We start from the raw sequence: 26,105 nt of genomic DNA on the forward strand, positions 1-26,105 counted from the left end.
ATCGAAACCAATAATTGAAAGATCTTTTAACAATGGCAACCTTCCAACTGATGATAGTGACTTGCGCTTTTACAATTGCGAAGCTTCAAAGACGACAAATTCTTGAGGAAGAATCGCTATCCAAGATGAGAATTTTACACCCGTAATTCTCAATGATGAGTTGCTCAAGCTCTTTCGGAGGATGAAGAAAGTCCAACACCCGCTCTTCAACTTCTGTTTTCCTTGTATTATTATCCAAGTCTGTACCCCATTGTAGTTCTAACCCATCAATCCCTAGCTTCTCATTTAACTTAGCTTCCCTCGCATCTTGACCATTAACATTCTCCAATCCAGAAAGACAAAAATTACCTCTAAGGTTTGACAAATTTTTCAATTCTCTAATAAGACGTCCATCACCTTCCCCTATAACAAAATTAGATAACGTTTGAAGCTTGGTTAGCTGATCAAATCCGGAGAGCATCCTTTCTATTGAATCCGCACCTCTAATATCAAGAAAATGCAAGTTGACAAGGTTTCTGATCTTCGAGGGTAAATTTTTGAGCTTTCGACAGTCTCTTAATATTAAAGTCTCCAAATGATAAAGAGTACACAAAGAATCAGGTAAACGATTGATTAGGGTTCTAGAAAATTTTAAGTAGCGTAGATGTTTTAAATTTTCAAAAAAGTCGGGCAAATCATAGATCTCATACCCACCCAAAGAAAGAACCCTTAAGTAGCTAAGTCTTGGCAATAAATCATCCAAGACAACGTTAGATAAATAGAATACGTCATATCTTGGATCCATTAATGGTAAGAAAGTACGTAAAGAAGTCATTTGATAAAATGCTTCAAACTTCTTTACAATGTGGCACCAACCATCGATAACATGAGCTGAGTGGCGAGAGCGATGCGAAAACTTTTGTTGCTTTTCACCCTCCAGTCTGCAACATATTTCTCCTGCAACTAATTGAGCTAAATCATTCATAAGATCATGCATCACGAAACGGGATTTGTCTTCACTAGATCTTTGAAAAAATGACCTTGACACTAGATCTTGAAAATATTGGTTTCCAAGACCTTTGCCTTGAATTTTAGCTTTTGATTGCAGGAAACCTTCTGCTCTCCAAAACAAGATTATCTCTTCTTCTTAAAATTCATAATCTTTAGGAAATATGGAGCAGTATGCAAAGCATCGTTTCAAATGAGGAGGAAGATAATGGTAGCTTAATCGCAAAGCTGGAACTAAACCACATGGATCTTCTGGTAGGTCTCATATCTCGCTCTCATATATTGTTTCCCATTCACTATGATCCATAAGTTTGCGTAATAAGCTTCCAATGGCTGTTGCTGCCAAAGGTAAGCCGTTGCACCTTCTCACTATGTTCTCTCTAATTTCTTTAAATTGGAGATGCCCATCAAAGTTTCTTGCTTTCAATGCATGCTGAGCAAATATGGATAAACAATCATGATGCGAGAGTTTATCCAAGTAAAACGCTTTCACCGAATCGACATTAGATGAAACCTTTTGGAGTCGAGTTGTTACAATAATCTTGGTTCCTGCTCCAAATGGAGACCGTAAGATGGTCCAATCACTGTAACTCTCGTTCCAAATGTCATCTAAAACAAGCAACATCCTTTTTCCGGATAACTTCTCCTTCAACTTGACTTGAAGCAAGTTCAAGTCATTCTCATCACGTGAGTCAAAGATCGAGGATCTTAAAATCGTCTTTGTTATTTTAACAACATCAAAGTCATCGAAACGCATACCGGACTTGTGATCTAAAGACTCCTTAATGCTGGGATCATTGTAAACAAGTCGAGCAAGAGTTGTTTTCCCCATCCTCCCATGCCAACGATGGAAATGACACAAACTCCATCGAATTGTTACTTTTGAGCAACTCTAGCATTTCTTGCTTCTCATTGGCTCTACCAACATACTCCACACTCCATCCATCAAGGAAGTTGGTTGCACTGGGTTTCTTTCCCTTGGAAGTTGCGGCTTGAGACATGATCTCACTCAACCCCAAACTACTTCTTCGAGTGTTCAAACTATTCATCTATCGGTGATTGCTTGTATCTTTGAAATCATCTTAGCATTGAACATAAAAGAGAATGGAGAGAAATGACCACCAAGACAAAGAAGTTGGAATGAGTTTCGTACCTTACTAGAGTGGCTTGTGCTTGAGTTTTTGGAGATTGAGACGTAACTCTTGGTAAGCGAACTCGCCCAAGATGTCATCCACATCGTAAGCTAAGTCTTGGAGATCGTCCAACCGATTCTTCACACCTCGCCCTTGATCTCGCTTCTCCTCTGCATGGTTCAACACCGCTTTGATCTCGGGAATATGGATTGCCACAGACTTGAGTTGTTGGTGGAGTTGCTGGTGATCGCCATAAAGTTGAGTCTGAGTCAAGCAACTTGGCGGACAATGACTCAAAAAAGGCGAAAAGAGCACCTCTCCAAAGACAGACATGGTGGAATTGGGACAAAGAAATCAAAGAGAGATGAAGGAGGAAGGGGAGATTGAGGGAAAGGAATGGAGATGGAATGTGTATAGTTGGGGATAACAGGGAATGGAGTTGAAGTCAACGAATAGAGACAAATGAGATGGAAAACACAAGAAATACATTATATTTTGTAAATTAATTCATAATTATGACTATTTAATTGTAATTATTTACGCCATACAAGTCTTTGTGTTTTAATTTTATTCAATGGATTTGAGTTATATACATTATTTTTAGTTAAAGATTAGAATTTATTACTTATTTTTATTATTTTAATTTTAAATTTAAATTTATATTAACTATTTTATTTTTTTATTTTGATATTATAAATGTATTGATTATTTATTAAAATATGTATCTTCAAAATTGTTTTTTGAAATATATTTTTTAGGGATATTTTAACACTTATAAGAGTCAAGTTATGATTATAGTACTTTGACATCTATGGATAGAAGTGAGCGATTGATTGAATCGAGTGAAAAATTTTCATATTAATCGAATTCGTGAATCTTATTTTATCATTCTAACTCGATTTGAATTTTTTCGAATCGGGTCAAGTGAAATAAAATTCAAGTCGAGCCAAATCGAGTGAAATTGTTCAAGTTAAATTAAAAAATTAAACATGTTACATTAAAATCTTGTTACAATATAATTAATTAAATATTATAGCACATAAATTTGAAAAAAAATTCAAAGTAAAATAACAATAATAATAATAAACACTTTATTACGATAAACTTGAATCATAAATTAACTTATTTAAGTCATCAAAATTATTATTCTCGAAAATTTTTACTTTTAAACTTTCTTTATATATTTTTTTAGAATTTTTTTAAAAAATTTATAATTTTTTAAAGGGTAAATTACACAAACAATCACTCAACTTTAGTATAGCTGACAAAACAATCACTTAAGTTTCAATCCAGTCATTCAACTTTCGAAAAATAACAAAACAGTCACCACTAACCATTTTCCGTTACAAAAGGAATGTTACAAACTGCACTTTATTTTTTTATTATTCTTCATTCCCATTTTATGGTCCATATTTGAAATATGTGACTATCCCTCCTAATAATATTATTTTCAAGGTTTAATCTTGTGTCTCCCATTTAAAGCATAATATATCTTTTACCATTGCATAGGGCTATAAATGAACATAAAAACAATTTAGTTTTTATTTATTTATACTCGGTTGTTAAGCTAAATAAATGAACATGAACAAGATTCTGCGACTAGTTTATTAAATATATTGAGCACAAACAAAGCTTGTTCAGTTCATTTATGTTATGAACAAGCTCATTTATCATTCATAAAATTTATGATTTATTTAATAAATCACTCAAAACTTGTTTATTGTTTCATTATTATATATTAATAAAATTATTATGATTTTGTGCTTATTTTTTATTTATAATATAATTATAAATATTAATATTTGACGCTTTTATATCAAAAAATATATATATACACATATGTTTATGTTTATTTATCTGCTTATTAATTATTCATGAATATTGATAGTGAACATATTCAATTCTACGTTTATAAATATGTTTGTTTAACTTAAACGAATAAGAAGGAACAAATTTAAAAACAAAGGAACGAACATAAGAACGCATCCATCCAACGTTAAAATTTTGAGGATCTTAATGTCATAAATGAAAATCAAATTTTAAATAATGTTGGTTATGGATACCATAAATGAAAAACAAAAAGATCTTGAAGGAGGACTCAAAAACAGACTAGATTTCATTTCTAGCTCTTCAAATTGGTTCGGTTTCAAAATGAATCACGCCAGATATTACAACGAAATATTACGAAAAATAGGTCGTATGGAGAACATTGAGATACCAGTACTAGTTATTGACTGTCGATCGAATCGATACCACTGTCAAAACCAATCAAAGCAGATAGCAAAGTGAAGAGACTACTTACTTGAACCCAAATTGTCTACTCTTTGTTTAGGTTAGGGATGACAAATGGAAGAATGCCACCGTGATCAAAGTATGCCAATTCCACCTGTAGACAATTTTTCAGGAACATTAAAAACTATGTATAAAAAGGGGTTGACCCGAACTCCTTTCTCTTTCCAACAATATCGGCATACCTTAGTATCGAAGCGGACAGTACACGTGAACGATTTGCCAGTGTCAGTTGTGACTGTGACATCTTGGTCGAGCCTTATCTCACTAATTTTATTTGGAAGGTCAATTGAATAACATTCATGGCCAGTTAATCCTAGAGAATCAGCGTCCTCACCAGGCTTGAAACAAAGAGGAATGATTCTAATACCAACTAGATTACTTCGATGGATTCTCTCAAAGCTCTTGGCGATAACTGCTTTCACGCCTTGAACAAAACAGAAAAACCGTTTGGGATGTAAGAGTTAAAGAGATAATCGATATTCCAATATCAAGAATTAGTGAGCCAATGCCCGTACCAGTAACATTGGGCCCTTGGCAGCCCAATCTCTTGAGCTGCCACTTCTATACTCTACTCCAGCTAAAACTATCGTGTCTTGCCCAGCAGCTTTGTACCTTTGCAAATTGATAATATATTCCATTAGTAATCGCAGTCTAAGGGCCCGTTCTCTTTTGAGTTTTAGAAGGACTTTTTCAATAAAAAATCCTTTTCTCTTAAAAGGAGCAAAGAACGGCCTCCATTTCAAAAAAAAATTCGCCATCGGAGAAGTCCTTTTCTCCAGATGAAGAAGTTAAAATTTTCTCATTTTCTTCAGCCAAAAGTGCTTTTGGCTGGTAATTTCCATTTTTCTCCCCCAAAAATCGTTCTTCCCTCTGGTTCTTTGCCATATCAAGTTCTTTGCCTTTGTTTCTTTTCCTCTAGTTCTTTGTTCCTCTTCTGCCGGTGAGTTTCTTTTCTTCTTCTTCTCTTTAATATTTCATTCTGCTTTATTTTTAGTTGTTTTCTGATTGTTTAGGGTTTAGCAAACATTTTACAGAAATTTTACATTCTTCGATTGTTCACCCTCTCTCTATTAAATTTGCTTCTGGGTTCTGAACCCCAACGCATGGATTCTGTTAAAACTGCTTTGTTTAATAGGCACAGAAATTACAGCATTTCAGTTGATGAAATCGGTATGAAATTGGATTTCGTTTGGGCACCTTATGTATTGAATTTAACCCATTTATTTACGGATTTCAAGACTAAAAAAAAAATACCCTGATGTTATGTTAATGGGGGCTGGTCTATGGCATATGCTTCATGTAAGCAACCCATCAAATTACGAACTTGTTTTGCAAACACTAAAAAGTTACTTTGTTTCTTTGTTTCCATTTTCAACAAATTTCGCCAATGCCTATGGTTAGCAACTTTTCTCACCACAGTTTTCCTTTTGTTTATTCAAAGTATTCTAGTGCTGCTTTTGCTAGCATATGCTTCACTCTAATGCTCGTTTAATTATTTTTTCAGGCATAGCTGAAGTTGTTGTTATGCTGGTCACAACTGCCTTGGTGACACTTGTAATGCTTCTGTGGCAGACCAATTTGCTTATGGCTTTGTGTTTACATAATGCATTACTTTATATCTAATATTCTGGACATTACTATGATAGAATTTTCTTTCAATTTTAAAATTGTATGAGCAAAATGAAATAGACTAGGATACTGCAAAGGAGTAATCACTTTGATAATAAGTATTATTTAATGAAATCTTCTACATATTCCTTAATGTTTTTGTCATTGAGTTTAAGTTGGATTATAGGTTCAATTGTATTTATTGTTCCTTGACTGTGTTGTGTTGCATGTATGTACTAAAATCCCCCAGCATTGCATCAATATCAGATTGTTATTCATGTCACATGATGAATGAGTAGTTTTCAAGTTTCTTAATGAAGTCAATCAAAGTGGAGAGCAGCAGTGTTCTTATGAGTTGTATTTCTTTGCACAGGTCATACAGTAGCCACTAAAAATGGGAAGTAAAAGTCGAATTCCACCCCCTCATCTGAGGCGTCCTCTCCCTGGACCTGACATGGTACATTCTGACCCATTTGGTCTAGGAATTCCTCCCCGTCCAGGTCCTTTTGCACATTTTGATATTTGCCACCTCCAGAAATCATGGAACAAAAGCTTGCTGCACAGCATGTAGAAATGTAGAGACTTGGTACAGAAAACCAGAGAATTGCTGCTACCCATGGGACATTGAGACAGGAACTTGCTGCCGCACAGCATGAGTTGCAGATCTTACATGCTCAGATAGGAGCTGTAACATCTGAAAGAGAATAACAAATGAGGAGCCTTACGGATAAAATAGCTAAGATGGAAGTAGAACTGCAAGCAGCTGAGCCTGTTAAGGTAGAGTTGCAGCAGGCACACTCTAATGCTTAGAATTTGGTGTTCTCTTTATGTTATAAGTTGGACATTTTATAATAGAATGTTCTTTCAATTTTAAAACTGTATCAGCAAAATGAAATGGACTAGGATACTGCAAAGGAATAATCACTTTGATAATAAGTATTATATAATGAAATCTTCTACATATTCCTTAATGTTTTTGTCATTGAGTTTAAGTTGGATTATAGGTTCAATTGTATTTATTGTTCTAGAGGCTACACTAGGTATCAACTTTAACACGATGACTTGTTTAATTATTGGTTATATTCTTAGTTCTTTTAATGCTTGCATGATCTTGATTACCGTATTATTTAAAATGAAGGAAATGAATTATCTTAATTTTCTAAAAGAATACAAATAAAGATTGCTGCAGGTTTATCTAACTAGGATGGCATATTGTAATCTGAGAACTTCAAAATTCTCTTTGTTTATGTGGGACAATTTTATGTTTAAGGTTTTATGACATATTTGAGTTGTTTTTTCACCATTCTTATTTAGGTGAAAAGATTTTTTGCAATGCTTATTGTTTACACATTATCCAACTTAGAACGGGTATGGATCTTTATCAGAAATGAAAAAGAAAAAGTCTTCTTGAATTAAAATATTTATATATTATCAGTGCAAGAAAAGCATCAGTATTCACACTATGAAGCACTTGACTGTAGCAAAACAGACACTGAAGGTTTAGCACCCTTTCTCTTTCAATTTTTTTTCAAATGGTAAATAAATGTGTATGGAAATATTTAGGGATCAGAGTTATCATTTTTCTTTGAAGGTCTTTTGATAGACAAAGCACCTCACTTGTTCTATTGAAGTTTATGTTTTTCTTCACCTTTATTTTTCAAAAGAAATGAGTGTGTTTTTCACTCTGGAAATTTTTGTTGGTTGCAGTAGTAAGGTTGTGTAAATATATCAAAGGAGTAATCATTTTTGAGTGAATTTATTAATAAAATCAGTAGTTAGTACAATATCTTTTTATAAATGATTGATTTGGCTTAATTAATTTCCCCTTGACGATACACAATTTTATCCAAAAATATGTCGGTCGAAATGATGTAGATTTTATGGAATACGAAGATATTAACTAGGCATATAAGAATATTATTGATTCAGAAAATGCGCATGGTCAAGAAAGTGATGATGATGACGACGACGATGATGTTGACAGTGAATCAAACAATTCAAGTGGTTTTGAAATAGAATTAACAAGAGATGCTCTAGCGTCTAGTTTAATGAATTCACTTTAAATTGTAAATGCTATTGTAAAATTTTTAGTATTTATATTTGGTATATAAATATTATCCCTTTTTAAAACTTTAATCCAAATATATGTAATATTTTAATTTGTTAGGTTTATGTTTTCTATGTTATGTTAATATGAGTTGTATATTCAAATACATTTTAAAATAAAATAATACAAATGTGTTAAAAGTATTAATTAAAATAAAAATAATTATTATAATAATACAATTGTGTCAATATCTAATTACAAATATTTAATTTTTATATTTAAATATAGTTTATATATTCTAATTAAATTTAAAAATAATTAATATTAATTACTTAGAAATATTTAAAATTAATATTATTTATTAAACTATTAAAATAAATTATAATAAATTATTTTTTATATTTTTTCTAAAATATCATAATATTAACTAATTTAAACATTATTTAAATACATATTTATTACTTTATAATATCATATCTAAAATGGACATTTTATTCTTCAAAAGCACTTTTTGACAGCAATACCAAACATTCAAATTTTTCAAAAGCACTTTTCAAAAACACTTTTTTACAGCACTTTTCAAAAGCACTTTTTAAAAGCAATGAAGAACTGACCCTAAGTGATTAAGCAACGGAGTTTTAAATAGCAACGTTAAAACTCACCATTGTTGCATCATATACATAAAGCTTTTCTCCTGTGGGAACATGAATAGTCTTCGGACCAACTTCTTCCTTCAGGAGCTTGTTGACAATGCGGATATTGGCAAAGGTGCCCCTTGCCATCACTTCATCATTGCCTCGACGACTACCATAGGAATTGAAGTCCTTTTTGTTCACGAATAAGGTTAAAATATATGGTTGTGAGCATGTGATTACATATAATAATTCACCCATAAAGTTGATATAAATTAAAGCACATGGATCCCAAATTCTGGAACCTTTTAAAAGCACGCTAGAGTGCTGACCAACATTTAACAAGTTCAGTCACTCCACAAATGCCGGGAGCAATGATCTTCAGACTTAAGATTTGTTCGAAACATAGGATGCTTTTCTTAATCATACAATAATCGGATTTAGTCTTATTTAACAGTTTGGAATATTTAATTGGATTTTAGGTACATTTTCTTTATGCTCTTAGTATTTGAACTGTCATTCTAATACTCATTATTTTAATATAATATCATTTGTATTATCACTTTCTAAATTAATGTATAATGTTTGTAATTTATTTAGTGTTTGGAAAGTTACATAATAATTAAATTTAGATATAATTTATTGTAATTACACAAGTGTGACATGATAATACTCTAGAATAACGTATTTTTATGTATTAATTATGTATTTATTCTGAGTATGATCCTGCTAATTTGAGCTATTTATGATCTTTTATCTCATAGGGACTAAATTTGAGGCAAAAGCAAAATTAAGGGCCAAAAGCGTGAATTTAGAGATAAAATGGGCCAATGTGCGACATAAGGAAAAGTTGGTGCCAAAAGTGCAAGCATGGAGGACACAAGGGTTGAAATGCAAAAAGAAGATATTTTATTCTATTAAACACTATTTTTATTATATTAGGATAATTAATATTGAGATAATTATTAAGGATTATTTTTAGGATTTTATTTTATCTTTATTTATCTTCAAATTAAATGTATTTATCTTTTAGGAATTTAAGTAGGATTAGACTATCTCCCCTAGCACTATAAATAGGGGGTGAAGTAACTCAAAAGGGGATCCCATCTTATATTTTTCTGAAAATACTCTCCCCAAAAGTTTAGACTTTTGTTCTTCTCATATTTCTTTTTAATAAAATCTTTATTTTTATTTATTTATTTTCTTTTCTACCACAACCATGAGCCACTAAACCCATCTAGCCGAAGGTTGTCAAAAATCCCCAAAAGGGTTCATGAGGCTTAGAATCCGTACTTAGCCTCCTCGCTGAGTATTCATCGTTTCTCCGTACTACGGGGCTGATGCTTCCGTCCATGTCCCTAAAGAAGTAAGCTTTTCAACGTATGCAAAGGCGGCCGCTTTGTATGTTTTGGGAAGGTTGCACAGTCGGTTCGTTAGCTTACTGCGTCAGAGGTTGGCGAGCCCAAGAGACAAAATGGCGTAGGATTCGCCATTGAGAAGCGTTGATCTAGCATAAGACGATACCACAGAAGCGATTGTTGGCTAGAGTCAGGTTCCACCACATCTTAAGTCTAAGTCATTGGAGCTGGTGGTCGTAGGCGTCCTCTTCCACTATAACTGGCTTATTCGGTTTGGGAGGGATCATCTAAAAGCCGAGGATTGAACCCAAGGCGGAACGAGACAATTGGAGGCTGGAATCTCCCATAAGAATTTCCTTTCTCTCAATTCTATTTTTAATTTTTCTAATTTTCGATTCAATATTCTTAAATTTATTTTTATTTTATTTTTCGTTTTCAAATCCAAACATTTAATTCTGTTATTTTTTTATTTTATTTTTTTTCAGGCACGCAAGTTTTCTTGGGCAAGATTCTGTCTAAGATTTCACGGAACAAGATATTTTGTAAGTTCAATCCCTGAGGATTTGACCCTACTTCCCTTTTACTATTCTTTTTCATTATTTATTAGGGATAGGATATTTTTGATGCTTTCAACGACCGCATCATGACATGTAGTGGTGAAGTCAGGGAGACTGGCAGGAGCCCTGACCCTCTTAAAATGGAAAATTTTCTATTTACGCCCTTTATAATTTATAAAAATTTAAATTAAGAATAGTAAAATGGCACTTTGCCCCGAAAAATAATAAAAATTTGATTTAATCATTTAAAATTTATAAAGATATATACTATTAAAATGGTGAAATTACATTTTTACTATCATAATAATATATAATTTAAATCCGCCCCCCAAAAAATTTTCTGACTCCAACACTGGTGGGAATTGCAATACAATTACACTGTCAACTAATTATTTTGTAAAAACTATCTGAATAATTACACTTACATTCAATTATTTGGTGCTGTTCGTGGTTGACATATATTGGGTTGATATCTAGTTGGGCGTGTTGATTAAATTTAAGTAGTAGCTAATACTTTGCTGGCCTGTTTGATGTTGGGAGGGAGAGTTCTGGAGGTGGATTTTGGCTTGGGAGATGAGGGTAAAACAGGGCATAGAAATTCTTGAAAGCTAAACGGGAGCTAAATTGAACAAAAGGCAGGGAATAGAAATCGGTAAGTAAGGAGGAATACGTACGTAACCGAATCGGCGCGTAATGGGCATTACAGCGAACTAAACGCTGGAATAGGTGGGGCCCACTGATTCAGCACGTAATGGTAAACCCATTACATCGAACCAAACAAGCTATAAGGGTTTTGTCATTCCCGAATATAAAAACAAGAGACAATGGGTAGACATACAATTACTCAGAGAAGGGAAGCTTGGTTGGGATTGAGTTGTCATGATTGGGGACCATCTTTATTGGATTGAATAATGAGAAGTTGAATATTTTTTTAAAGTAACATTTTGAATTTAAATTTCATTGACAGAAAAAAGAAAATTAAAATATTTCTATTATTGTTTACGATTTAATTGAGATATAGTATATTTATTTAATAAAGGGTTAAAAAAAAAATCTAAACCGTGGGACCATTGTCGGCCCTTTACAAAGTAGGGCCTTTTGGTATAATTATTTAAATAGATCCTTCTCCTTCGGTCCTTTGGGAAACGAAGGCCGGGCTTTCGAGCGGGCATAAAAGTGGGTTTAAAACCCGATGTCTCAGTGGTTCTGATCACCGCTTGCGGAGGGGCTACGGTGGCCTTTGGCAAAAAAAAAAAACCCACGTTTTTCTGAATTTCGTGAACCAAAATCGTTGTTTTAATAAAATCAAATCGTTTATCAAAAACAACCACTTTCGAGGTGACCCGATCACACCTCATCAAAAAGGATTGGTGACAACTCCCGTATTCATTTTCGTTTTCAAAATCAAAGTCGACCCTTTTTATCAAAAAATGGTTTCGATAGCGTAGATCCAAGTTGATTTGACAGTCAATGTTGAAGCTCAGATATCTAAGAAGAAAACTATTTGGATTTTGATCTGTTGATTCGTGATGTTTAAAGCTACTTAATGGAAAAAAAATTTGAATTGTAGAAGAGTAATTTAATGATTTTATATGTAAATTGTTTATTTTTGTTATTTATTGTGAAATTATAGATTTCTATAATCAAGCAATTTGTGCATTTTATTATTTGCACAAAATAAAGTAGAAAAGAAGCGGGAGAGAGAAAGGAAATGTGGACCATTTGGTGGTTTCTCCGACTAGTGACAACATCGGAACAAGCAGTGATAACAAAAGAGCAAGGTGATCAACGGAGGAGAACCCCAACGGCATTATTTGGAAATGAAAGAGAATGAGGAAAAGAGTTGACCAATGCCATTATTTGGATAGAAGAACAAATGTCGTAGTGCGGCTGTAGTGCATGCTAGCAACAGCTAAGGTTGGGAAAGAGAGGAAAAGAAAGAAATAAAATTGAAATAGGAAAGAAAAAACAAGAAAGTGAAATAGAAAAATAGGAGAAAATTGGATAAAAATATTGAAATAAAAAAAAGTTAGGGAATTAGGTCGATATTTCCTAAATTTGGAGAAATGGATATATTTTGGAAAGAGAAACAAAAATGCATCTTAAGAAAAATATTTTGTAACAAAATGTGTATTCTTTCTACATATTAGTTTTTTTTTGTCAAATGGTCAAATGTTCAATTTCTTTATGACATTTTTGCCTAAAATTTTCAAAATAGAAGATAAGTAAAGATATACTGAAAATAAGGAAAATGTTATAAGATTGAAGTTTAATGTGAAATTGTTCATCTTATTCTTCCCTATTATATCCTATCCTATATAAGAAAAGTATAAAATAAACAACAGACAAAGCGAAGAAACAAGTTTACAAGATCTGTAACACTAAATGACAAATTCCACCCATTTAACAACAGAAGTGTCATCTTTTTTACTTTTCCTTCAATGGATCTTTCTGAAACCTCACTTCCTCCCCAACTTCGCTTTCAATCCCTGCACATATCAATAAATAAATTTATACTGATTCCTATTCTTATCTTGTTCCTAAGGAAAGTTAGACTTGTTTGAAATGGTTTTTTGTACCTCTCCCATCACTCTGAAGAAACCAATCACAGATTTTGCGGCTCATCTTTCAATCTGATTCCCTCGGGATGACTGCTTTACCATCAATTCTAACAAGGGGTATGTGGGAAATCTTAGACCACTCTCGTCCTTTATCGCTTGAGCACTCTTCTTTCAGCAACGAACAACTGGAAATACATAAATATCCAACCGAAAGAAGCACGTCTTTTTCGGGAAGAGATGTTAGCTTGGGACAATCATCGATCTCCAATTCTTGAAGAGAGGCGAGGTCTTGAAAGCCCTCGGAGAACATGAATTCCAGGTTCTCAAATTCTAAAAGGTTGATACGGGTGAGAGAAGGAGGCAGCATCATTCCAATCCCTTCTTCTGGGAACGACACCACGTTTGAGCACCCTACACCTCCGATGGTCAATTCTTGAAGAGAGGTGAGTCTATTTAATCCCCATTCCACAAGTGACCTATAAATCTTGGGTGCGTTTGAGATTGCAAGTGATGTGAGATTGGCAGGGAATCCCTCCGATGGAAATGATATGTCAGCCGAACAGTCGTACATACTTAATCGTCAAAGGGAGGTGCTGCTGGCAATGCACTTAGGAAGGGCTCCAAAATTTCCACAACCATCAACTACAAAAGCTCTGAAGCTGGTGGTGAGTAACCCACTTTCTTCAAAAGAAACCAAATTTGAACACCAATCCAAACAAATCTCCTGGAGATGGATGAGCTTGTCTAGTCCTCGTGGTAGAGATTTAATTCCAGAACACATAATTTCAATAAATTCAAGACAAGCGGTTTCCTCAAACTCCTCGGCTATGTATTCCAACATTGGACATCCCCGAATTGTCAAATATTTAAGCGTTATGGAAAACTTGGTGATTGAAAATAGGCAACTCAGCTTTGAGCACTGGTCAATTTCGAGAAGTTGAAGCTGATTGCAAATATTTTTGTGCCCATTCGATGACAAAGACATTAGAGATGGACAGTTAAAGATTTTCAAGTCCTCAAGAAGACAGAGGGTACTACTCAATACTCTTATTATCTTCTTTCTCATCAACCAAATACTCTAAATTCTCACAGTCTCCAATTCTCAGCTTTTTTGAACTAGGAGGAAAGTTATTCTCTGCAAAAGAAACCAAGCTTCGACACGTGAAATCTTGTCAGGTTGCAATTCGGCTTCCTCTGCTTCCAAAGACTGCAGTTGAGGACAACCCCAAACGGAAATGAAACGATGTCCAACTAAACTAAACCCATACCGTGATAGAGATGCCAACTCCTCCCAACCACCAATTTCAAAATGTTCTGAGTTTCCAAACCTCAACATTGTCCTATCTACTGGAATATTAAACTTTGAAATGTTAGAAAGAGACAAAGTTTGCAAAGAGGAAAGCTCCTTTGCAGGAGAAGAGCAATCATCCACCAGTTCTGCACACCCTCGTATCCTTAATTTACACAGTGACGGCAAACTTGATATTGAAACAACCAAACTCGTACACCTATGAATTTCAAGTTTTGCAAGGAAGGAAGATGGGTAGGCAACCTTCCCAACAATTGAGGACAGGTTTTGATTGAAAGCTCACGAAGGCTGGGGAGTTTCAAAACCTTCTCGTCTCCTTCACAAGTGTCCCACTCCTTCCAGTTTGGAAGACTCTCAAAAGACAGAATCTCTAATGATGCAAATGGATTCAATTGATTTTCTCCGAAGAGCTCAACACCAATCTTCTGTACTTGATCGAAACCAATAATTGAAAGATCTTTTAACAATGGCAACCTTCCAACTGATGGTAGTGACTTGCAGTTTTTACAATTGCGAAGCTTCAAAGACGACAAATTCTTGAGGGAAGAATCTGCTATCCAAGATGAGAATTTTACACCCCCGTAATTCTCAATGATGAGTTGCTCAAGCTTTTTCGGAGGATGAAGAAAGTCCAACACCCGCTCTTCAACTTCTGTTTTCCTTGTATTATTCTCCAAGTCTGTACCCCATTGTAGTTCTAACCCATCAATCCCTAGCTTCTCATTCAACTTAGCTTCCCTCGCATCTTGACCATTAGCATTCTCCAATCCAGAAAGACAAAAATTACCTCTAAGGTTTGACAAATTTTTCAATTCTCTAATAAGACGTCCATCACCTTCCCCTATAACAAAATCAGATAACGTTTGAAGCTGAGTAAGCTGAGTAATCAGATAACTTAATTTATCTTCTTAATTGCATTAATGTCGCCAATTGGCAAAACCATTGAGAATTTAGCCATTTTGAGCACCAAAATCTAACTGTCATTTTTGAACAAAAAAAAAAAATCAACAATCCACTGACAAATTACACTACTGTCAACAAAAAGTATTGCATTATTCCACATCATACCACTGTTTGTATCTTCTTTGCATAAGCTTCAAAATCCCAAAACAAAACACTAAATCTATTAAGAAACAATGGGGCATGACCAAAGTTGCTATGCATAATTATTTTTCATTGGTTACTCGAACTTAGTAATCAATGTATGATATGAATATGTATTTCTCTTGAAAATGTGCTATTCTTTTAAGACTTCCATTTCTTGTAGAGCCTTTGAAGGATCATATCATCATAATATGTGTGAAAATGTGCAAGATGCATATATATGAATATTGGGTACTTCAAGAAAGGTAAAGAGCCAAAATGTGCAAGATGCATATATGAATAATCGTGTAGGAAAACAGTAGCTTGATTTGGCATTTATACCACAAGTATCTCTACTTGAAATAATTAAATATATTGATATTTATGCCTGAGTATCGGTAAAATGTTTAGATTCAAAATTTGACAAAAACGGCGCCGTTTTGAGGCGACCTGAGATCCGACCCGTTGGACCTCAAGGATCCACGTGTTTTTGGACCAAGGGTCTATTTTTGATCTTGGTCCTTTCGCATTTAGTTTCTTTTAAATTTACTCCCTTTTGTTCATTTTTGTTTTCTTGTAATTTAGCCCCGACATTTTGTTTGTTTTTCGATCTCGTCCCTGGCTCACTGATGCGCTAAAACGATGGACATGTGTCCGAATTTGGCTTTTATTCCCATTTGGTTGCGCTTTTCATTTTGGTCTTTTACTTGTTTACTTTATTTTAATCTATCCTTTAAATTTAGTTTGGGTTATGATTAAGTCCCTAAATCAGTTTAGCTCATTTATTTATTCAACTTTCTTATTTTTATCCTTTTTTATTTTCTTATTTTTTAGTTTTGTTTTGCTCGGTTCGTAAGTTATTATTATTCTGTTTATTATTTCTTTTATACATACCTACTTATGTATTTTTTTATACTTTATAATTTTTGTGTACATATATTCATACATATATTTTATAATATATATATATATACACGCATATACATCTTTGACTTAAATACATCCTTATTTATATTTTTATATATACTTTATAATATATATATATACGTACATTTTATAATATATATACATATATGCATGTTCACATTTTATAATCTATTTATATATGAATATACGCATGCTCATGTTTTTTTATATATTTATATAGACATCAACATCTATCAATATGCATATGTTACTTTCATAAATATATATACATACTTTTATATATCTTCTATAATCTTTATATACATGCAAGTACATATACATATCTTAATGCACATACGTATATATGTATGTATATGTTTACTTATATATTTATATATATTTTATACAATAATTTTAAAATATATGCATATATATATTTTTCATATTTCCATAATTTCATGTATATATCTTTTATATTTTTATAGTTCTATTCATTTTCTTTGTTTATTTCTTTATCTACATTTCCGTTATTATTTTGAAAGAATGTTTTGATTTTATTTGCTTATATATATTGTTATTTTGTATGTATTTTTATTTTATTTGCTTCTATGTGTGGTTATTTTGTATGTCATTGATTTGCCCTTTTTTATCTAATTTATTTTCAGTGCTATTACTCATTTTATGCTACACCATTGTATTCATTAACATTTTGTCACGCATACTAATATCCTTTTAAAAATTTCAAAATAAGGCAATGTTTTGCGTTTGAAAATTCGAGAAAATGTACCCTAATGTGTTGGGTTTCGATTCTTCTAGTTGAACCAAATAGCCAAATATCCTTTTTAAAAATTTCAAAATAATGCAATGTTTTGCGTTTGGAAATTCGAGAAAACGTGCCCTAATGTGCTGGGTTTCGATTTTTCTCGTTTGACCAAATAGCCAAATATCCTTTTAAAAATTTCAACATAAGATAATGTTTTACGTTTGGAAATTTGAGAAAACGTGCCCTAATGTGCTGGGTTTCGATTTCTCGTTCGACCAAATAGCCAAATATCCTCTTAAATCTTAATCCATGTTATTCGAGTTTTTAAGGATCGTACTTTAAATCTCTTTAAAGGTTTCAATTTTCGACATTAAGACATTAATTAATCAATTAGGTACCAATTTTTGGGCGTTACGAGGGTGCTAATCCTTCCTCGTACGTAACTGACTCCCGAACCTGTGTTTTTTGAATTTCGTGGACCAAAATCGTTATTTTAATAAAATCAAATCGTTTATTAAAAACAACCACTTTTCAAGGTGACCCGATCACACATTATCAAAAAGAATTGGTGGTGACTCCCGTTTTCGTTTTCGTTTTCGTTTTTAAAATCCAAGTCGACCCCGTTTTTATCAAAAAAAATGGTGTCAACAGATTCGATTTCAAGTAAAATTACCGAAAAGGATATGCCGACGCTACTCTTGTTTGAATTTTACAGAACCAACACTTCTGGCAGTACAAGGATGAGTTAAATAAAGCGAATGAGTTGGCTTCGAAAGGGGATAAAGTGGCACTCCAAAGTTTTTGTAGTAACCAGGTGAGGTCATGCATTTGTTTTATTTCTTCCAAATCAAAAATTTCGTACAATATTTGATCTAAACAGTTGATGGTTCAGGTGGAGAAATCTATGGACTTATGGAATAACAACGAAGAATTCCGAAAAGAATATATTAGATGCAATGAAAGGAACACACTTTGGAGACTGAGGACATTAGATGGCTGTGCACTTGGTCCTGGTGAAGTGCCTCCTGCAATTTCTCGAGCACTAAATGGAAGAGCGTTCGTGGATCATAGAATGTCTGGCTTAACTTCGGAAGATCGAACACATGAGTAAGTGGCGGTGGAAAAAGTTGAAAAGATCGAAGAAGGCTCCGTCAACACCAACACCCGCCCATGACGTCGCCGGTGGCGGGCATCTCATCTGGGGTTGACAAAAATATTAACGTCACCTGCGAGATTCAAACTCTCGCAGGAAAATCCCATGTACGTAGCAGGCATACGCCTTAACCACTCTGCCAAAGCAACACTGATTTATCAACTGAAATTAAGATTAAAAGTACAAATAATTTTAAATGCTCTACGTGTGGGAAGAATAGATGGTCAGTTAATATTTAGGCAATAATATAAATATTTAGTTCAAAAAATAGAACCTTTCAACATTCCAATATGAATGTTATAAGGCAAATTTTAATGAATAGACTATTTTAGTTCATCTAACGTAGATAGGATCGAAATTTTCAATTTTTTGAAATATTATTTGATAGTATAAGGATTAAAATATAACTTGAAATATAGTATAAGGATTACTATGCTATTTTTTACAATAATATTTACGTGTATATGGTATTTTGCTTTAATAATATTTGATTTTTAAATTTTATTTGATTAAAGATGCAATAATACAATCATTCTTATTATGTGTTTAAACTTGCAATAATTTCGTCATATATATTCAAAGTGAGTCTTCCAACAAATGTTGTAGGCTTAGCTTTAATTATATATATATATATATATATGAATTTCAAATGGGGAGGTGAGGGTGGCCCAATTGTTCTAACAAATGCTCCGTTCATGAACAAGTCTCTTTATTATCTCCACACTTAATTCCTTCATTCTGACTCGGATGTATAGTTCCTATATTGATTATATATAGAAATGCATTGAACAAAAACAATATAGTGGTATAACCATAGGTACATTTTCAGTCGCATTGTGCTTACTACGATACAAATTTAATAAATGTTACTGATTAATTTGTTATATTTTCATTTACCTCTTTAGTTAAGGGGTCATCTGGAGCAATGAACCTATTGCCTTGGCTAATAATAATAGTGGGATGCATGGTTTCTTGTTGAAGAAGATTCTTGTTAGCCCTCCGTCCACACACAGCATCGTGTAGGATTACTTTGTTGATTCTAAATTTCGTGTTTCAAATTTTTCTCAAAAAAATTAACAAAAAATGACTTTCTTATGGTTTGCCTTTTTTAGTGATCTAGAAACACGAAATAATTAGCAAAGGGAAAGGGGTGGTCAAGGAGACGGTCGAATTCTTGTAAGGTAAGAGATTGGGGATGGTGTAGAGGCCGCTGTGGATGAATCAAAAGTGACCTGAGTAGGGATTTTTTTTTCTTTATTTCTCCTTATTCTTCTTCATTTCTATTTATTCTTATTCTTCTACAACTACAAGTTAATAGGGGATGTTGTAGATGCTGTTGTTTCCACGTGGGATGCCAACATGGCAAGTTAATGGGCCACCTCAACTTTCTGTTACATTTGTAACGGTAGTGACCGATTTATCATTTTTTGAAAGTTGAGTGATTGAATTGAAACCAGAGTGACTATTTTGTCAGCTACATCAAAGTTGAGTGACTATTTGTGTAATTTACCCTCTTAAAAATTAGTTAATTTTGTTAAATTTAAGAAAATTTAAGAAAATTTAATACATTGGTTACATTTATATATATATATATATATATCCTGTTAGCCCATACCATACTCACATTTTCAAAGGAGATCTAAATTTTTTTGATGCATCAAAGAAAAACAAATTGTTGTGAACTTTTGTAGAACTAAGAGTTATTTGTAGCAATTTAACTCCTTCCTTACATTTAAGAGTCCCAGAAAATCTAGTGAGTCTTCCGACAAATGTTGCAGACATAGCTTTAATTATATCCTTCTTTTTGAATTTGAAATGGGGAGGTGAAGGTGGCCCAGATGTTACAAAAAATGCTCCATTCATGAACAGATCTCCTTCTGCTCTCCATATCCAATTCCTCCATTCTGACTCTGGTGCATAGTTCCTATGGGTTATCTATAGAAATGCATTGAACAAAAACAATTTAGTGGAATAATCGTAGGTACATTTTCAATTGCATTGTGCTTACTACGATATAAAATTAATAAATGCTATCGATTAATTTGTTATATTTTCATTTACATCTTTAACTAGGGGTTTATCTGGAGCAATGAACATGTTGCCTTGGCTAATAATGGTGGGATGCATGCTACCTCCAATGGCATACAATTTCCAATGAGTGTAGTCGTTGTTGACGACATGAAAGTATCCCATCGGCATCTAGGCATTTTTTTATCAATTCTTTTCCAAAATGGTTGAATGCAAATGTGACTTGCATATATTGATCCTTAGAATAGGTATCACTTGCACTTAACAAGATCACTTGAAAGAAAAATCCAAGAATGTTTAGTTGAAAACTAGATTACAAAATGTGTACCATGTTGAGTATTGTAAGAAAAAACTTACATGATCATGATGGGGTGAAATGGCAATTTGAGATGGTAATGGCAATGGAACCTTGTATTGCATCGATGTGCCCATCCTAACACTCAAACATGGAAATATAATCAAGCTAAATCCTTGATGATCCAAATATGAAAATCCCATCTCCATCGCCAACTGTGCGATAACCATAATGATCTTTAGAGTCTTTTATTAGCCCACCATTACTTTTAACAGTGCAATGAATATGAATGTTATGAATTACGACATTGTGCACAAATTGAAGTGTAATGCCACATTCATATGCTATATAAACATTTGACCCACGACTATCAATTGTTTTATGGCTTTGAACCATTAGCTCTTGTGATAATATAATGTTCATACCATGGGCAAAAATTATCCATAATGGTCTCTTTTGAATCACAGCGTGACGTAAAGTTCTTGGTTTAGGATTTAAGACATCATCACCCGAATTATCGGTAACCAAATAGTATTCTCCCTTATTCCCTCCCCAGATTTTGTGGCCAAAACCAAGGACACACTTTGCTAGTCTTTTGCGATTCTTGGAGTTCTTCTTGCATCTCCAGCACCTATCAATTGGATTGATTGCCATGCATGGACTAGTGTACTTCTTATGTTTGCCCCTCAAGGATCTTCTCATGCTATTAGTAATAACATCCTTAAATTCCAAGGGTTGGTTGGACATAGTTTTTTCAAGAACCCTGCAACAAATTATCTAATATAATATATAATGCCTGCATTTAACATACAAATTAAGAAAGTTTCAGGAGATGGTAACTTGTTAAGGGAACTAACATTGGAACCATTGGCTTTCACCCATCTAAATAATGATATTTTTATCATTAAGTTAAAGGCCTCTGATTATTACAACTCAATAACATTATGAATTAATGGTCCAAAATACAAATATGACAGATTGCTATTTGACATAGACAGTAATGGAAGCAAGAGTAACTAAGAGTTTAGCTTAATTAGTCCTTGTAGATATTTTTAATTTGTTACATTCGAGTCTATATTTCAAATTTCAATATATGTAATTTCTTTTCTAATGTTTAATGTAGGACCCTTTTTTATATATAAAAAAAAGTGAGAAAAGAGAGATAAAATAGAAAGTTATAATTTACTTGTTAACATGATAGTTCAAGTGACTGGTAAAATTTTCGGGGCTCCGTTCATAAGCTGTTAGAGCAATCTTCCAGGCTTCTTCTTTACGTTGCTTCCAACAATCATCAAATTCAGCAATATTTGCCCATAGCTTTGGAATTAGGGTGAAAAAAGAAAAAAGGAAAACAACCCTTAGCTTAGTTACCTTCTCCTTTTTAGGATATTTTCTTGGTTTAATTATCTAGGTGATATGGTAGGGCCAAGGTTTTAAAACTATATAAAAAGGGTTAAAACCTAAATATCTAGTACTCTAAGTTGCCGACTTTGGTCGGCTAAAGCCTTGATTTTGATAAGATGTGAGTTTACCTTTAAATAAACTATCCATGTAACTTATAGTTGTTAAATTAAAGTGCATTGAATGCTAAGCATTCTCATTACAAAATTATCAACCAAAATTTTCCCTACAAAACCAGAAAAATTTTAGCCCACATCTCTAATGTTGAGCATTGGTCTGCAATGCAACAAGAGACCAGCAGCAGTTCAGCATGGAGACCAACAGCAGCTCAACATGAAGATAAGCGTTGGAGTTGAACTGAATGTAATAGCTTCTTTAGTTCATTTTGTTCATTTTTTTCCTACGTAACTATACTTAGTTTCCTTGTAATTTGTCCACAAAGTTGGTAGGATTAGATTTTGATTTGAATTTGATGTAATAGCTAGCTGATATGCCAGCTTACTTTTGTGTGTAATTCAAGTTTAGTATTAGTCATGTATTAGTGGGAGCAGTTATGTCATTAGGTAACTGTCCAATTATCATGTAACTTACATACATATATTTTCACTTTTTTAATGAAATCAATGAGAATTTTCAATTATCTTCTTGTTCAAACTCTTTCCTCTCCATTTTGCTTCTGCTCTCTTTTGTTTTTGCTTTTGTTTTGCTGCCAAAACTCCAACATCTAATCATGGAAATCTTAGCTCGCCAATTGGCAAAACCATCAAGAATTTAACCATTTTGAGCACTAAAACCTAACTGTCATTTAAAATAGAAATATTTTTCCTTTTAATTGCAAAGGTTGCCATGGATTGAACAAAAAATTCAACAATCCATTCACAACTTACACAACTGTCAACAAAAAGTATTTCATTATTCCACATCATACCACTTTTTCTTCAAAATCCCAAAAGGAAACGTTAAATCTATTAAGAAACAATTGGGCATGATCAAAGTTTCTATGCATAATATGAGAATATATATTTATCATGAAAATGAGCTATTCTTTTAAGACTTCCATTTCTTGTAAAGCGAGCTGTGTTTAAAGAAGGAAATCTCGAGTTGTGTATGCAAATCCGAGCTGTGTCAAAAAACATTCGACCAGAATATTTAGGTATGATGATGGAAATCTCGAGAGGGAAAAAAATTCAACTTACTTATATTTTGGTTGCTTATTCTATTCTTCTGTTTCTACAGTCTTTAAAGAAGGAAGCCAACCTGAAAAACGCTGAGCCGATGATGCGGTCGTTGAAAGCATCAAAAATATCCTATCCCTAATAAATAATGAAAAAGAATAGTAAAAGGGAAGTAGGGTCAAATCCTCAGGGACTGGACTTGCAAAATATCTTGTTCTGTGAAATCCCAAGCAGAGTCTTGCCCAAGACAACCTGCGCTCCTGAAAAAAAGAAAAACAATAGCAGAATTAAATTATTGGATCTAGAAACGAAAAATAAAATAAAAATAGAATTAAGAATATTGAATTGAAAATTCGAGAACTTAAAAATAGAGTTAAGAGAAAGAAAATTCTTTTGGGAGATTCCAGCCTCCAGTTGTCTCGTTCCGCCTTGGGTTCAATCCTCGGTTTTAGATGATCCTTCCCAAACCGAATAAGCCAGTTATAGTGGAAGAGGACGCCTACGACCACCAGCTCCAAGGATTTAGACTTACAATTTAGTGGAACCTGACTCTAGCCAACAATCGCTTTTGTGGGATCGTCTTATGCTAGATCAATGCTTCTCAATGGCGAATCCCACGCCATTTTGTCTCTTGGGCTCGCCAACCTCTGACGTAGTAAGCTAACGAACCGACTGTGCAGCCTTTCCAAAACATACAAAGCGGCCATGTTTACATACGTTAAAAATTTTACTTCTTAAGGGACTTGGACGGAAGCGTCAGCCCCGTAGTGCGGAGAAACGATGAATACTCAGCAAGGAGGCTAAGTACGGATTCTAAGCCTCATGAACGCTTTTGGGGATTTTTGGCAACCTTCGGCTAGATGGGTTTAGTGGCTCATGGTTGTGGTAGAAAAGAAAATAAATAAATAAAAATAAAGATTTTATTAAAAAGAAATATAAGAAGAACAAAAGCCTAGACTTTTGGGGAGAGAGTGTTTATAGAAAAAGAAAATATGGGATCCCCTTTTGAGTCACTTCACCCCCTATTTATAGTGCTAGGGGAGATATTCTAATCCTACTTAAATTCCTAAAAGATAAATACATTTAATTAAAGATAAATAAAGATAAAATAAAATCCTAAAAATAATCCTTAATAATTATCTCAATATTAATTATCCTAATATAATTAAAATAGAGTTTAATAGAATAAAATCTCTTCTTTTTTGCATTTCAACCCTTGTGTCCTCCATGTTTGCACTTTTGGCACCAACTTTTCCTTGTGTCGCACATTGGCCCATTTTATCTCCAAATTCACGCTTTTGGCCCTTAATTTCACTTTTGCCTCAAATTTAGTCCCTATAAGATAAAAGATCATAAATAGCTCAAATTAGCAGGATCATACTCAGAATAAATACATAATTAATACATAAAAATACGTTATTCTAGAGTGTTATCAAGTCCCCCCTACTTAGCCCATGCTTGCCCTCAAGTATGGTTCCTATCTACTGTGAAAGTTAGATTCCGCCATAAAAGAAATACAACTCCAAAGTTTTATAAAATCAGTCAAAATGCATATGAAAATAAAGAGAACCCTAAGCTTGCTTTAAGTAAAAGCAGAAAAAGTTTTCCCATTAATACACACAAAAATTAGAATCAACTTGAATTATTTAATGAAAATTAGGTAAATTACCAAACCTACCAAGACACTCTATTTGTTTCCTCCTTTAGTCCCCAAATTATTTTTTTCTTTTTTTTTGTTTTTTTCTCTTTTTTTTATGCTTTAGGAATATACTGAACCTTTTGACGTGAAAAGAGATGAACACCAAGCACCCCACCCCGGTTACTCAGCCCAGCAAACTCCTACTTTATTATAATTTTTCTTAAGAACACATAAAACCTTTTGACGCGAAGAGAGATGACATGCCAAGCACCCCACCCTGCATACTTTCATTAACATGTTCTTAAAATTAATTCCGCTAGCGAGTTTTACCTAACACGTCACACAACCTTTTGACGCGAAATAGGATGACAACCCAAGCACCCTACCCCGGTTACTCAGTCAGTCACGTTTTTAAGCTGCACTCATAACCACGGAAACATTAAACTATATTAATAATAACCTTTTTTTTTGAGGACTTTAGAGAAAAAAATTAATCAAGTGTCAAAAATAAGTTTCAGTAATTACCTTAATAGTCATCAACATATTTTAGCATGCGAACATATTAAGTGTCCACTTTGTATTTAAACTTGATCAATTTTCCGAAAAGTAAGATAAAGTTAACTTTATAAATCACAATTATTTTTAGTCCAATAAGAATAAAACAGTGGAGATGACATCAATTATGGAAAATTCGTAATTTTCTCAGAAAATAAGAATCATGCTTGTAGGTCAAACAGTAGGCAATTCTTGGTAAAAATCTTGGGCATGAAAAAAGGCAGGAGATTCTAAAAAAATAAATATGGACAAAATGGAGCCTCAAGCAGCAACACCAGCCAAAAATAATCACAGCAACAGCAACACTAACCAAAATCACAGCAGAAAATTATAGTAATAACGAAGAGTACCTCCCCCTACTGAAAGCACATTGTCCTCAATGTGGACGAAAAGAAATAAATAGGTAGAAAAGTTTAGAAAAACTCCCTGTGTGATCACAAATGATGGCAATGAGCTTGGTCAGTTGCTGGCCAAAGGTTTCAAGTCAGGCCTCAATGCGCTTTAAGTGTTGCTTAATGGTTTGCTTCATTTTTTTAAGCAAAAGAAGAAAAATTGATTAATATCCAAATAAGTAATAAATAATAAAGAAAGTAATAAATAAAGTAAAGAAAAATAATAATAAA

General features: G+C 33.3%; 2 protein-coding genes, 1 long non-coding RNA gene and 1 pseudogene across 3 annotated transcripts; all 4 read right to left on the reverse strand.

Annotated features, from left to right (window-relative positions):
• Positions 1-1,249: 1,249 nt before the first annotated feature.
• Positions 1,250-1,819, reverse strand: LOC105768451 (putative disease resistance protein RGA3). Its single transcript, XM_012588371.2, has one exon. The coding sequence runs from the start codon at positions 1,817-1,819 to the stop codon at positions 1,250-1,252; it is 570 nt and encodes a 189-aa protein (XP_012443825.2).
• A 2,433-nt stretch (positions 1,820-4,252) lies between these two features.
• LOC128041160 (aconitate hydratase, cytoplasmic-like) lies at positions 4,253-8,960 on the reverse strand. The gene is made up of 5 exons (XM_052630526.1): positions 8,730-8,960; positions 5,963-5,972; positions 4,931-5,016; positions 4,595-4,840; positions 4,253-4,506 (listed from the first exon to the last, which is right to left on the reverse strand). The coding sequence occupies exons 1-5, from the start codon at positions 8,958-8,960 to the stop codon at positions 4,438-4,440; spliced, it is 642 nt and encodes a 213-aa protein (XP_052486486.1). The 3' UTR covers positions 4,253-4,437.
• A 3,891-nt stretch (positions 8,961-12,851) lies between these two features.
• On the reverse strand, positions 12,852-13,287 carry LOC105768452 (uncharacterized). Its single transcript, XR_008195847.1, has 2 exons — positions 13,194-13,287; positions 12,852-13,103 (listed from the first exon to the last, which is right to left on the reverse strand). It is a non-coding gene; the product is annotated as an uncharacterized LOC105768452 (long non-coding RNA).
• Positions 13,288-20,009: 6,722 nt separating this feature from the next.
• On the reverse strand, positions 20,010-23,995 carry LOC128041161 (pectate lyase-like; annotated as a pseudogene).
• Between the last annotated feature and the right edge of the window lie 2,110 nt (positions 23,996-26,105).

The sequence above is a fragment of the Gossypium raimondii genome, chromosome 5 (genome assembly GCF_025698545.1).
Source record: "Gossypium raimondii isolate GPD5lz chromosome 5, ASM2569854v1, whole genome shotgun sequence".
Classification (NCBI taxonomy): domain Eukaryota; kingdom Viridiplantae; phylum Streptophyta; class Magnoliopsida; order Malvales; family Malvaceae; genus Gossypium; species Gossypium raimondii.

Bases quoted from the DNA above. Each gene is read 5' to 3' on its own strand.
- LOC105768451 (XM_012588371.2), bottom strand. From the start codon at position 1,819: ATGGGGAAAACAACTCTTGCTCGACTTGTTTACAATGATCCCAGCATT.
- LOC128041160 (XM_052630526.1), bottom strand. From the start codon at position 8,960: ATGGGTGAATTATTATATGTAATCACATGCTCACAACCATATATTTTA. The intron at 4,841-4,930 runs CTGGTACGGGCA...TTCTGTTTTGTT, and splicing joins CTGCCAAGGGCCCAATGTTA to CAAGGCGTGAAAGCAGTTAT. The intron at 4,507-4,594 runs GTATGCCGATAT...AATTGTCTACAG, and splicing joins CTGTCCGCTTCGATACTAAG to GTGGAATTGGCATACTTTGA.